This window comes from Martes martes (assembly GCF_963455335.1).
Source record: "Martes martes genome assembly, chromosome: X".
In the NCBI taxonomy this organism is placed as follows: Eukaryota; Metazoa; Chordata; class Mammalia; order Carnivora; family Mustelidae; genus Martes; species Martes martes.
The window spans coordinates 63,036,245-63,051,312 of NC_137897.1; the positions used below are offsets into that span (position 1 = coordinate 63,036,245).

A 15,068-nucleotide genomic window follows, 5' to 3' on the forward strand; every position below is an offset into this window, starting at 1 on the left:
CCATCAAGTCTCATTTAACAAGCAGAACAGAGCAAACACTGCCCACCGCAGGCAAGGAAAACCTCTGAAGAGGAATGGTCTGAAGGACAGGGCAGCTGAAACATAGTAGCAGAGTGTACTCAGCACACACCAGAGACATTCCTTGAAGCACTAGGCCTTGGACACTTTATGACTTCTTCATAAACCCATAATTCTCAGGAGCAGGAAGCAATAACAGGCTTTTCTAACACAGAGAAGTAGACAGAGACTTGGAAAAAATGCCAAGATGGAGGAATTCAAACACAAGATCAGGTCATGGCCAGAGATTTAAGCAAAACAGATATAAGTAATAGGCATGACAGAGAATTTGAAACAACAGTCATAAGGATAATCACTGGGCTTGAGAAAAGCATGGAAGACTTCAGGGAGGCCCTTAACCCAGAGATAAAAGGGTTAAAGAACTGTTAGAAACAAAGAATGCAATAATTGAGATTCAAAACAGACTGGGTGCAATGAAGTTAATATAGACAGCTATATGCACAAGAGATTCTACATAAACCTAATGATAACCACAAATCAAAAAAAAAACATTAATAGATAGGCAAAGAATAAAGAGAAAGGAATTCAAATACATTACTAAAGCAAATCAGCAAAACTTAAAGAGAGAAAGATAAAGATCAGAAAAAACTTCAAAATAACCACAATACAAGTAATAAAATAGCAATATATACATATCTATCAATAATAACTTTGATGTAAATGGACTAAATGCTCCAATCAAAAGACAAAGGGTGACAGAATGCACTAAAGAAAAAACAAAATAAACCCCAAAACCAAGAGTTATCTGTATACTACCTACTGGAGACTCACTTTAGACCTAAAGATAGATGCAGACTGAAAGTGAGGGAATCAAAAAACAATTATCATGCAAATACATGTGAAAAGAAAGCTGTAGTAGCAATATTTACATTAGAAAATATAGATTTTGAAACAAAGACTGTAACAAGAGACAAAGAAGGACTCTATATAATAACAAAGGGGACAATCTACTAGAAAGAACGATTGTAAATATTTACACACCCCAACATGGGAGTACTAAATACATAAAACAGTTAATAACAAACATAAAGGAACCAATCAATAATAATACAATAGTAGGGAACTTTAATATACTACTTACATCTAAACATAATTAAAAACCAAACAATGACACAGTGCACTGGGTGGATTTAACAGATATATTTAGAACATAAACATTCTCCAGAAGAGATCACATATTAGGCCAGAAAAAGAGTCTCATCAAATTCAAAGAGATTTAAGTCATACCATGCATATCTTTAATGACAAAGCTATGAAAGTAGAAGTTCAACACAAGAAAAAATCTGTAAGACCACTAATACATGGAGGATAAATAACATGCTATGAAACAATGAATGGATTAACCATGAAATGAATGAAGAAATCCAAAAGTACATGGAAATAATGAAAATGAAAACACAATGGTACAAAAGCTTTGGGATGTAGCAAAAAGGGTTCTAAATGGGAACTTTATACCTATACAGGACTTAATCAAGAAGCAAGAAAAACATCAAAGAAACAACTTACCCTTACACCTAAAGGAGTTACAAAAAATACTAAACTACCTAAAACCAGCAGAAGTTAGGAACTAACAAAAAGTAGAGCAGAAATAAATGACATAGAAACTAAAGAAACAGTAGAACAGATCAATGAAACCAGGAGCTGTTTCTTTGAAAGATAAACAAATTTATAAACCTTTAGCCAGACTCATCAAAAAACAACCAAAAAAGACACAAATAAATAAAATGAGCCTGGTGGTGGGTATTATGGAAGGCATGTATTTCATGGAGCACTGGGTGTGGTGCATAATCAGTGAATTTTGGAACACTGAAAACAAACAAACAAACAAACAAATAAATAAAATTACAAAGGAAAGAGGAAAAATATCAACCACACCATAGAAGTACAATTAGAATATTATGAAAAACTATACGCCAATAACAACGTAGAAGAAATGGATAACTTCCTAGAAACATATAAACTACCAAAACAGAAGCTGGAAGAAATAGAAAATGTGAATTGACTGACTGTCAGCAAGGAGGTTGAATCAGTAATCAAAAAACACCCAATGAGAAGGCTTCACAGGCGACTTCCACCAAACATTTAAAGAAGAGTTAATACCTATTCTTCTCAAATTATGCCATAAAATACAAGAGGAAGAAAAATTTCCAGAATTATTCTATGAGCCCAGAAATATCCTGATACCAAAAAATGCAAAAATCCTCAACAAGATACTAACAAACAGAATCCGGCAATCAAGTAGGATCTATTCCTTGGCTGCAAGGGTGGTTCAGTATTCACAAATCAATCAACGTGATACATCACATTAATAAATGAAAGGATGAGAACCATATGATCCTTTCAATAGATGGAGAGAATACATTTGATATAGTATAACAGCCATTCATGATAAAAACCCTCAACAAAGTAGGGATAGAGGGGACATGCCTGAACATCATCAAGGCTGTATACAACAACAACAACAAAACAAACAAAAAACCAGCTAATATAATACTCGATGGGGAAAAACTGAGAGCTTTCCCCTTAGAGTAAGGAACTAGAAAATTATGTCTGCTCTCACCACTTTTATTCAAGATGGTACTGGAATCCTAGCCATAGCTATTAGATCACACACAAAAAATATAAGGCATGCAAATTGGTAAGGAAGAAGTTAAATGTTCACTATCTGCAGAAAACCCACTATATAGAAAACCCTAAAAACTCTGCCAGTAAGCTACTAGAACTGACATATGACTTTAGGAGTCATGGGATAGAAAATGTGCAGAAATCTACTACATTTCTACATACTTATTATGAAGCAGCAGAAAGAGAATTTAGGAAAACAATCACATTGAAAACAATACCCAAAATAATGTTACTTAGGAGTAAATCTATAACCAAAGAGGTGAAAGACCTATCCTCTGAAAACTATAAAACACTGAGGACAGAAATTGAAGATGACACCAAGAAATGGAAAGACATCCATGCTTATGGATTGGAAGCACAAATATTTAAGAATGTCTATACTGGGGAGCCTGGGTGGCTCAGTCCATTAAATGGCTGACTCTTGATTTCAGTTCAGGTCATGATCTCAGGGTCTGAGGACTGAACCCTGAGCTGGGTTCCATGCTCAGCAGGAAGTCTGCTTGGGAATTCTTTCTCCCTCTGCCCCTCTCACCACTCTCTCTCTCTCATAAGTAAACACAACTTTTAAAAAAATTTAAAAAGACCTAAATGTGAGTTCTGAAACCATAAAAATCCTAGAAGAGAGTATAGGCAATGATTTCTCTGGTATCAGACATAGTAACATTTTTGTAGATAGGTCTCAAGTGGCAAGGGAAATAAAAGCCAAAATAAATTATTGGTACTGCATCAAAATAGAAAGCTTCTGCACAGCAAAGGAAACAATCAACAAAACTAAACGTTATCCTACTGAATGGGAGAAAATATTTGCCAAGGACATATCCGATAAACAGTTAGTATCTAAAATATATAAAGAACTTACCTAATCAACAGTCAAAACCAAATAATCCAATTAAAATATAGGCAGAAGAAATAAACAGACACTTCTCCAAAGAAGACATCTGAACATCCAGTCAGAATGACAAAAATTAATGAGGTAGGAAACAACAAATGTTGGAGAGGATGTGGAGAAAGGGGAACCCTCTTACACTGTTGGTGGGAATGTAAGTTGGTACAGGCACTTTGAAAAACAGTACAGAAGTTCGTCAAAAAGTTAAAAATAGAGCTACCCTATGACCCAGCAATTGCACTACTGGGTATTTACCCCAAAGATATAGATGTAGTGAAAAGAAGGGGCACATGCACCCCAATGTTCATAGCAGTGATGTCCACAATAGCTAAACTGTGGAAGGAGCCAAGATGACCTTCAACAGGTGAAAAGATAAAGAAGATGTGGTCCATACATACAATGGAATATTATTCAGCCATCAGAAAGGATAAATACCCATCATTTGCATCAACATGAATGGAACTGGAGGGGATTATGTTAAGTGAAATAAGTTAAGCAGAGAAAGACAATTATCATATAGTTTTACTCATATGTGGAACATAAGGAATAGCATGGAGGACATTAGGGGAAGGAAAGGAAAATTGAAAGGGGAACATCAAATGGGGAGACAAACCATGAGAGACTATGGACTCTAGGAAATAATCTGAGGGTTTTAGAGGGGAGGGGGTGGGAGGATGGGTTAGCTCCATGATGGTTACTAAGGAGGGCATGTGTTATAATGAGCACTGGGTGTTATACACAAATAATGAACCATGGAACACTATATCAAAAACTAATGATGTACTGTATGGTGTCTAACATAACATAATAAAAAAATAAGATGTCCAAATGGACAACAGACACATGAAAAATGCTCAACCTCACAATCAAGGAAGTGCAAATCCAAACTACAACGAGATACCACCTCACACTCTTCAGAATGTCTAAAATCAAAAACACAAGAAACATCAAGTGTTGGTAAGGATGTGGAGGAAAAGGATCCCTTTTGTGCCTTTGGTGGGAATGCAAACTGGTGTAGTTACTGTGGAAACAGTAACGAGGTTCCTCAAAAAGTTAAAAATAGTGGGGCACCTGGGTGGCATAGTCAGATAAGTGTCTGACTCTTGATTTTAGCTCAGGTCATGATACCAGGGTCATGAAATGGAGTCCAGTGTTGGGCTCTGCACTCAACGGGGAGTCTGCCTGAGACTTTCTCTCTTTCTGCCCCTCCCCGCACTTGTCCTCTCTTTCTCACTCTCTCTCTCAAATAAATAAATCTTTTTAAAAAAGTTAAAAATAGAGATACCCTAAGATCCAGTAACCACACCACTGGGTATTCACCCAAAAAACACAAAAGGCCAATTTGAAATGATATATGTACCCCTAAGTTTATAGCAGCATTATTTACAATAGCCAATATACAGAAGCAGCCCAAGTGTACATCAAGAGGTGAAAGGATAAAGATATAGTATACATACACACACATACACACACAAATGCACAATGGAATATTACTCAGCCATAAAAAAAGAATGAAATCTTGCCATTTGCAATGACAGGGATAGAGCTAGAGAATGTAATGTTAACTGAAATAAGTCAGTCAGAGAAAGACAAACACTGTATTACTTCATTCATATGTGGAATTTCAGAAACAAAATAAATGAGCAAAGGAAAATAAAAGAGAGAAAGAGTCAAGCCAGGAAATAGTCTCTTAACTATAATGAAAAAGCTGATTGTTAGTAGAGGGGAGGTGGGTGGGGTGTGGGTCAAACAGGTGACAGGGATTAAGGTGTGCACTTGTCGTGATGAGCACAGGGTGATACAAGGAATTGCTGAATCACTATATAGTATACAGTATGCTGAAACAAATATAACAATGTATGTTAACCATACTGGAATTAAAATTTGAAAAAGAAGAGTTGCTTTGACAGGGAATAGCATAGTTCAGTGTCTTACTCTAGTATCCTTACATCATCCATCATGCTCATCACTGCTTCCTTTACATCCTCCAGGAGTGACTGTTATTTAAACACTAAGTAATTCTTTGCATTTCATACAAGAGAGTGGGTAAATGGCCATATCCCAGTTTATGGTTTTGAAATTTCCTTATCTTTGGTCTATTAACTATGGACTGTCAAATTAAAATACCAATAATATGAGCAGTGGAATTTCACCAATGAGAAAAGCTTGACACATTAAAGTTAGTAAATTTAATGTTCAGGGTTCTAAGGAAGCAGGTCAATACATTTTCTGCTTGAGTATATGCTTATTGTCCTAATCCATTTTTCTGTGTTTAAGTGACATAAAAAATATAAAACTACTCTGGTAAGTACTATAAAACTGCAAATTAATAGATTAGGTAAAATATATTATAACTTACTACAGAGTTTAGCAAGGGACATATAGAGAGAACAGCAGCAAGTATAACATTTTGTAAAATGTTTTACATTTAATTTTGGAAATAACATACCATTAGCCACATATCCCAGCTGTGGTATAAGTTGTTCATCTTTACAATTTTCCCGTCCTGGTACTAGTCTTTGGAATTTTGTAGGATGAGGATTGCCATCAACATCCACCAAGAATGGGGGAGGCATGAGGTGAGGAGCTTGTTGGGTTTGTTCATCCAGTACATAGTTGTTGGCATCACGGATAAGGGGTCGATAATCCGTGTGGAAGAACATCTGATCTGGAATCTTTATGACAGGTTTTAAGTATTTAACATGCATAGGGAATTAATTTTTATTCCTAGAGAGAATGCATTTTTCAAATCAGACACTTTTTACATACTCTTATAGCCCTCTATTGCTTTGTATTCCCTCCAGGTAGAAATGAATCACCTAAATGGTAATCTTATCTCTTCTCCACAAAAATCCTATAATCTGTATTACTTTCTTGCCCTATATGTATTTCTCCAATTAGCACACGAAGGAGAGCAATAACACAATAGATAAAGTTAGGTATTTTTACTTAAGTTACAAATATCATACAAACTATTACAGTTATTTTTATTGCTTATCCATACCCAAATAAGGATAGATGGGAGTATAATATAAATGGCAAAGCAGGTTAAGTACCAAATACATAAAAAATACTCAAAGATGATATAAGTATTGAGCTAAACTCAATGATTCTGAGTTCTCTTCCAACTTTAAGAATCTATAATCTATTTCAAATTCATAGCTAATAAAATATAAAGAACCAATTAAGTTAGCCTCCAAAGTATTTTAACAAGATGACTAATAAAGTGGCCAAGCAAGAAAATTAACATTTGGTCACCAGCTGTTTATTTCTAATTTATGATGAGTTATAAGATGCAATCTGGTAAAGTTGTTCTCCATTACACCTGAAGGGCAATACAGAGAATATGTTCTAAGCCAAAGGATTTCCTAATGAATTTTTATATCTACATCACCCTATATCTTAATAGTGATTCAAACTGCCAAGCCTATGTTCTGGCAGTGATGAAAACTTTTATCAAGAAAGGTGACTTTGTTATTTTGTATCTATTGACACACAATGACCCTTATTAACTAGAAGACTTGAAATAAAATTTATGAATGATACAATCCACAATTAGAGTCTGTAACAAAAATTAAACAGACTAACCTTTTCATAGTATTTACTGCATCCAAAACCAAAAAGCAGCAAATGACCGTGAGAGTCTGTGCAGGCAAAATGGTTTCCATCTGGTGAAAATTTACAATCAAACACTGCACCATGGCCTTGGCCTTCAATCTGAAATTTAGAGGAGTCACTCTAAGTCATCTTTAAGAGGTAATTTTCAAATAATAAGTAGGCAATAGATTCAGCTTCCTAATATCTTGGAATCTGTGATGCATCAACATTCCAATGTACTCTCTGGCTTCTGTAGCCACAACCCTACTAAAACAGTAAAGCTCTGAAAGAAGTTAAAAAGCAAAATGCAATAGATGGTATCAAACATTACTAGCAAGGTCATATCTCAAGAAGTACTAAATGAATGACTGAGAATAAGAAAAGACCTAAACACAACCAAAATGACAAAAGTGTTATTTAAGCAAAGTCAAGATAATATCTTCACACCTTAAATTTAATGCAACTAAGTCTTAAAATAATCTTCCTAAAATTAAAGCACACAAATCAATTTTACTAAAAAAAAAAAGACAGGGTATTATTAACACTCTAGAACTATACAAAACCTATAAAAGAGAGCTCAAAGGTTGACAATTTAGAAATGTTTCCTCAGAACTATTCTTCAGAGAAGAACATGAAATATGGAGGATATGAGTATTCCCATTACCCCAGGAGGATGTTCTACTGGGAAAAGAGATAGCTCACCAGACTTTTCCATGGTTTGAATGAAATATATCTTAAGAGTATCTATACCTTCAATTCCATGTTTGCCAAACAACTTCCTGATTACTAACTAAGCCATATGGGATTTACCAGAAGCAGATACAATACAGTCACTATTAGGATTTACACATTGTGATTATTGTTTAAGCATTACACTTTCTGTGATTTTGGTTACTGTTAGCTCCAAAAACTTATTAAACTTGAGTTTCTAGAATTAAGAGCTGGGGACAAGAATTTAGAAAATGTTAATGCCATGATAACAGAGTCACTCTGAAAGGTGTAACTCTTAATTGCCCTTACTCTCAGGGCTTGAGACATTCTCTAAGTTATTGTATGGAGTTAAACAAAGATGACAGAGGTTCCTTGGCACTAAGTATACTGTAATTGCCAAGTTGTCATATAAGAGATATCTGCTTTAATATGAACTAAACACAGATTTTTCTTACCATGTTAAAATAATTCCGAATTTTGGTCCCCTGGTCAAGGTCCCAAATAAAAATGTTCCCATCATGACCCGCTGAAAGTATGATCCTTTGATCAAATGGATGTGCTTCTAAAACAAATACTTCATCATCATGTCCCTGTGATAAAAATCAATATTAAAAATGAAAAGCAACACCAAGTATTTGGTTTATTTGGCCAAAGTTCATGGGAGTGTGCTATTAATCCCACTCAGATGGATTTATGTACATCACAGCATCTACTACATGGTCACTACAAGAAATAGTTCAATTAGAGTTCCTTCTATGTTTAGGTGCTGATTTCAAGAAGTATTTAATACAGAAGACCCAAAAAGGGGTTTAAAGTGCAGTCCAAAACAATTACAGCTCATTAACCAGGCCCCTGAATCGAATTTGTATTTCTATGACTCTGCTATTTAAAAGACCCACAGAAAATGGGACAAACAGAATCTTTCATTAACACCCAATTCTGCCACAAAGATGACACACAAACCTTTACTATTCTTTACCAAATTATTTGAATAAATCAAATTCATTCAAATTATACCTTGGAAGACCCCATGGTGCATTCAAACAAAAAACAATAGTGGTTCTGCTCTTTTATCTACTTTATAGTTGAAGGTTTCATTTAACATGCTTTCTGAAAAATGGGTTTGCTGCTAAAAAATGTTTAAAAACCAATGGGTGGTTGGGTTATGGACATTGGGGAGCTTATGTGCTATGGTGAGTGCTGTAAAGTGTGTAAACCTGAGGATTCACAGACCTGTACCCTTGGGGCAAGTAATACATTATATATTAATAAAAAAAAGAAAAAAAAAGAAAAGTAAAAAACAACAACAACAACAACAACAATGCTCTCTATATATGTTTCCTTTACTAATGAATATCAGTAGATAGAGACCTTAGATCAGGAGTCTGCAACTGTAGCCGGCAATCCAAATCTAGGTCCCAGACATTTTTGTACACACAGTCCATGAGCTAAGAATGGTTTTTACATTAAAAGGCTTCAAAAAACAAAGAATATACAACAGAGACCATATGTGGCCTGCAAAGCCTAAAATACTTACTATCTGGCCTTGAAGTAGTTTGCCAACACTTGAATTTAGATCATTGTTAAGGAGACTACATGATTAACGATAGGCTCCAAGTCTTAGAAAAGCATGCATGACATAGTGAAGTGACATTACACTTAGGAACACATGAGCATATTACACAATAGGAGCTTTTAGAAATCATCATATAGGGCGCCTGAGCGGCTCAGTGGGTTAAAGCCTCTGTCTTCAGCTCGGGTCATGATCTCAGGGTCCTGGGGTCGAGTCCCGCATTGGGGTCGAGTCCCGCATCGGGCTCTCTGCTTGGCGGGGATCCTGCTCCCCCCCCCCTCTCTGCTTGCCTCTCTACCTACTTATGATCTCTGTCTGTCAAATAAATAAATAAAATCTTTAAAAAAAAAAAGGAAACCATCATATCTTATGACCATAAAAAGTGTATTTTATCCCAAATCATCATATAAAAAATGGAATAATAGAGCGCCCTACCATATCACCTTTATATAGAAAAATATAACTTATTAAAAAATAACTGCAGGCTGGCTCAAAATATGTAGGTAAAATCCCATTGCAATAAATACTTTTACAACTGATAACCTACTAAAACTTTTTTTCCCAGGGACCACTAAAAAATCACTTCATTATATGCTAAATAATCAACCTGATATAACAAATGGTTTCTCAGGTTTCTAACAAGTAAACAGTAAATTACTTTGTTAAACTCAAATGATAATGATACAACTATTTCACTGTACATTGGAAAATAAAAGTTTTTAAATAGGGGATTTAATTTGTCGGTCCTGTCATAGGATAGGATATAATCACTGGAGCATAGGGAACAAAACCTAACCAAATTCAATAATGTCTTAAGATATATCATCTGTCTTATTAATTAATTAATTAATTATTAAGCACACCTCTATTTTCACCACTGCCACACAAATCCAAATTATCATGGCCCATCCTACCATAGACTCCTACAGCATACCAGAGTCACTCTTATCTTCATTCCAATCTATTCTCTCTATTCTGTTGCCAGAATTATACAATATCCTTCAAAAGCAAAATTCACACATCATCCCTTAGCTTTTAAATCTTTTAATGATTTTCTATTGGTCTAGGATAGATCCTATATGACCCTGAATGGTCTGGCCTCTGTCAATTTCCCCAGTTCTATCTGGTGATACTTTCTGTTCTCTGTGCTCTAGCCAAAAACTGGCTTTCTTTCAACTCCCTTCTACCTGAAGACCTTTGAAGTGCTTTTCCCTCTTCCTGTAAGGACCTCCCAACTCTCTCACATATCTAATTTATCAAGTATTTATTGATATCCTACCATACTGAGACAGAAAAGAAAAAAATATCAGATACTGATAAATGCTATGATGAAAATAAAGCAAGGTGATAGAATAAGACAAAGACTGCAAGGTTACTCTAGAATGTTTGATCAGGGAAGGCCTTGTCAAAGAGGTAACATTTAGGCTGAAAACCACGTGATTTCTATCTATCTTTCAAATCTTAACCCAAATTGAACTTCCTTAGGAAACCTCTCCGACCCTATTTTGACCAGGGTCAAATAGTTTTAGACCAGGTTTGGTCACCCTATTAGAAACCTGCATTGTATTTTGCACTTCTTTTCTACTGACTATTTATTTTAATTAATTTTTGTGTGGCTTTTCTTGTTATTTTTATTTTTTTCTTAAAAGGCTGTAAATCCTAGGATTATGGGAACTCTCTAATTTACCGTTTATTTCTAACATCTAACTCAGTTGCTGGCACACAGTAGATGCTCAGTAAGTATTTGCTGAGTGGAAGAACTTTACACTACACTAAGATCCCAATAAACAAATTGTTAATACAGAAAAGATAAATATCAAAACTAAATAGATTTGACTGTTACAAGGACTAAAAATAAACATACTCTGTTCTAAATTTTTTAGTAAAATTCACTGAAAACAGATGCCCCATGAATCAACCCATGGGAAGAGTACCACTAAACAAAATTCTAAATTAAGGTACTTGTTAAGACAGAATTTTACACAGATCTATAAAGCCAGTGGCTATGACACAAACTTTGAAATTGTGATTTTGAGAGATACAGACCTGTGCTGTCTAATATGCAGTTAGGCCCATGTGGCTATTAAGCATCTGAAATGTGGCTAGTCCAAATTGAGATGTTATGTAAGTATAAAATGCATACTAGATTTCAAAGATTTTGTATTTTAAAAACAGAAAATAGTTAATAATTTTCATATTAGTTACATGCTGAAATGCTACTATTTTGGATATACTGGGTTAAATGAAATATATTTTTAAAATTAATTTCACCTATTGTGCTTTACTTTTTCTGTTGCAGCTACTAGAAAAATTATTTATTACATATGTGGCTCATACTGTATTTCTACTGAAGCATGCACACAGATGAACATTTACTAATAAAGAATCAAGCAAATAGTATATATTTTTCTACACATAATTAACAGAAACTTATATCAGGGGATAGGGAAAGGCAGAAGGGGATAAAAATTGGTTAAGCAAATTAAAAAAAGAATCTAAAACTCCATTAACACAGTATTAGCAAAGAGAATTGGGAGGTATATGGAAATCCTCCCAAAATTAAACAAATCTTTAGAAAATCTGACATAGGAGTCAAATAAGGATGATACCATGGTATACTACAAAGTAAATTGAGTCAGGAGAGCTGGATTCTAGTCCTTATCACTTAACTGCTTTGTAAATCATATGGTAATCATTTGGCCCTGTCCTTAAGTATTTAGGAACTGATAATTGAAGCAGATAGGAAATAAGGCTTTTAAGTGGTATTTAACCTGAAGTGCGCATGATAAACCAATAAACAGCCCACCTACGTGACTTCTGTTATTAATCCTATCTTACTATATCAAATACATTTTTAGAAGAAGAAAAACCACCTTTTCTCTTACTTTTTCCCCTTACCTCTACTTCTTGGATAAATGAATCCCTGAAAGTAGAACATAAAGGAGGCTCTTGTCAAAATAAAGTTAGCTCTACCCCTAAAACAATAATAACAAAAATCCCAACTAATGATAAAAACAAAATAACTTACATATCCTTAAATGCATTTTACAAAATAAATAATTACCAGACCTCAAAAGGATCTTGAAATGTTTTCATATCTGCTTTTAGCAGCTATACCATTTGCCATCCTTACTTTGTAGATACGTCAACAAAGGTAACTGAAATATTTACTTCTCCAAGGGTTAGTAAGTCAATAGAAAGTAAACTAAAATTTAAATTTCCTGTCTTCTGGAATAATGTCCTTTTTGATCAGTTTAATTATTCCAAAAATACTTACAGATAAAGTATGAAGAAGTTGCCCTGTGATAGAATTCCATACTTTCAAAAGGAAATTGTTCACTGCAGTAATAACTGTGGTGTCATAGCGATCCCAGGCCACCATAGTCACCTTAAGTTTAGTGACCTTGTCTTCTCCAGATGGCACATTATTCCTAAATAAAATAATTTGCAGTATTCATACACTGTAAATTACTGACAAAGGTATATCTAAAATAGCAAATTATGGAAAAAAAAAAAAAAAACCTCTCCGGTAGCTTGCAAATTTTTAGATAAAAAATCCTAAACTATGCTTTTAAGTACTCACAAAATAAAATAATAAAAAGTACCTAAGTAGGGCAAAACCCATAAACTTATGTTAGGAAGACAGAAGACACAAAATGGCAAAAAAATTTTTTAGTTAGTTACACAAGAACAAAAAAAATGTGAAACTATAAAAAAATCTATAATCCCTTGAAAATTAAAATATAAGGTCATGTTGGCTACCAGAAAATATGAAGAAAACATAAAATGGACACTTGACTCCCTTAAGTAATACATTTTGAAACTAACAGATCTTGTAAAAGAGTAGCAAGAAATTCATTAACTTTTAATTTAGTTGAACATGATAAGAATAGCTGGCTAGGACTACAATGTCAGTTCCATATTGTTATTAATGGGAAGATAATTGGTTCCAGAGCCTTACCCTATAGAAACTGTAATGTCCTAAAGATGTAATCATGTATCTTCCAATCAACAGGGAAGAGGATGAAACAGAATGCTGATTAAGTGTACTTTTACTATTGAGTAGGAACGCTAACAATATGTAACATTATAAAGGTAACCTCAGTAAGACAGATAAATAGTTAAGCTTATGATGACATTTGGACAACCCTCAAAGTAGAAAGTAGTATAGACAGATATTAAAAATGACCTATAGAAAACTAAGGCAGAAAATAACTCTGTGGGCATTAGCAGAGTAGAGCTCTTTGGTTCACAAGAGATCAGAATTTTGAATGACTATTAATGTTTCTATCATACAGTCTGTCAACAGCAAAAGGCAATTTACTTAGAGACTAAATATAGGTGTATACTTCAGGTCTACCAAAGAACTCCAAACTGTTTACTAAAAAGAGATTTTCATTAATGAAATATAATTCAGTAAATTGAAAGATAGTATACCATATGAGAACCACTGAAATATCTAACAGCCAATCTTACCCAGTCATTTTAGTAGCCATATCTAGCACTATACTCTTCCATTCTTGTTGCTGATATTGCCAAATTCTTGCTGTTCCATCTCTACTTCCACTAACAAATCTTAAACTGCAGAGAAACAGTGAAAATACCCTTATTACTTTTTTCCAAATTAGAAATCACTTATTTTCAATTATGAAAGTAATATGTTCATCCCCATACACTACTGGGAGGAATGAAAATACACTTTGGAACACAGTTTTGCAGTTCCTCAAAATGATAAACAGAGTCACCATATAACTCAACAATTCTACTCCCAGGTATAAATCCATGAGAAACCAAACATTAAGTCTACATAAAAACTTGTACAAGAAAATCCATGGTATTTTTCATCACAAGCCAAAAAGTTATAACAATCCAATGTCCATCAACTAATAAAGGGATGAACAAATTGTGGCATCCATACAATCAAATATTATTCTGCAATAAAGAGAAATGAAATAATGATACATGCTTCAACATGACTGAATCTTGAAAACAATACACTAACTGATAGAAATCAGTCACAAAAAATACATTGTATAATTCAATTTATATAAAATCTCCAGAAGAGGCAAATCTATAAAGATAAAAACTGGATTAAAGGCTGCCCAGAGTTAAGGATGGGCATGTAAAGATATTGGAGAGTGATAGCTGAAGGGTATGGAAATTCTTTTTGGGGTGATAAAAGTGTTCTGAAATTGATTGTGGTAAAGGCTGCACAACCCTGTGAATATACTAGAAAACACTGAAGTTATGTTATTTGCATTATATCTCAATAAAACTCACAAAAATACATTCATTCACCCATAATTCTATCACTGTTTATACTTTCATTTCTATTCCACCAAACTTAATTAAAAACATACATAAACACTTATCTATTTTCTCCTACAGGAAACAGAATTGTACTACATATAATGTTTTATGTTTTCCCCAAGGGTTATTTTATAGATATATCTCTAGGTTTATAGAAAACTACTGTTACTTTTAATAAGTATTCAGCTATACGCATCAAAATTTATTTAATAACTCCCTAATGAAAATATTTATACTATTTCTATTCTTCACCATTATAAATAATGTTGTGATGAGTATCTCTATATG

General features: G+C 34.0%; 1 protein-coding gene across 1 annotated transcript in view; it reads right to left on the minus strand.

Annotated features, from left to right (window-relative positions):
• Positions 1-15,068, minus strand: part of BRWD3 (bromodomain and WD repeat domain containing 3) — a 205,532-nt gene that overhangs the window by 82,321 nt on the left and 108,143 nt on the right. Inside the window, exons 13-17 of the mRNA XM_080795680.1 lie at positions 13,947-14,051; positions 12,748-12,901; positions 8,353-8,487; positions 7,178-7,306; positions 6,039-6,264 (exon numbers count right to left, since the gene is read on the minus strand). Coding sequence (XP_080651806.1) covers positions 6,039-6,264; positions 7,178-7,306; positions 8,353-8,487; positions 12,748-12,901; positions 13,947-14,051 — 749 coding nt within the window. The remainder of the gene's footprint in view (positions 1-6,038; positions 6,265-7,177; positions 7,307-8,352; positions 8,488-12,747; positions 12,902-13,946; positions 14,052-15,068) is intronic.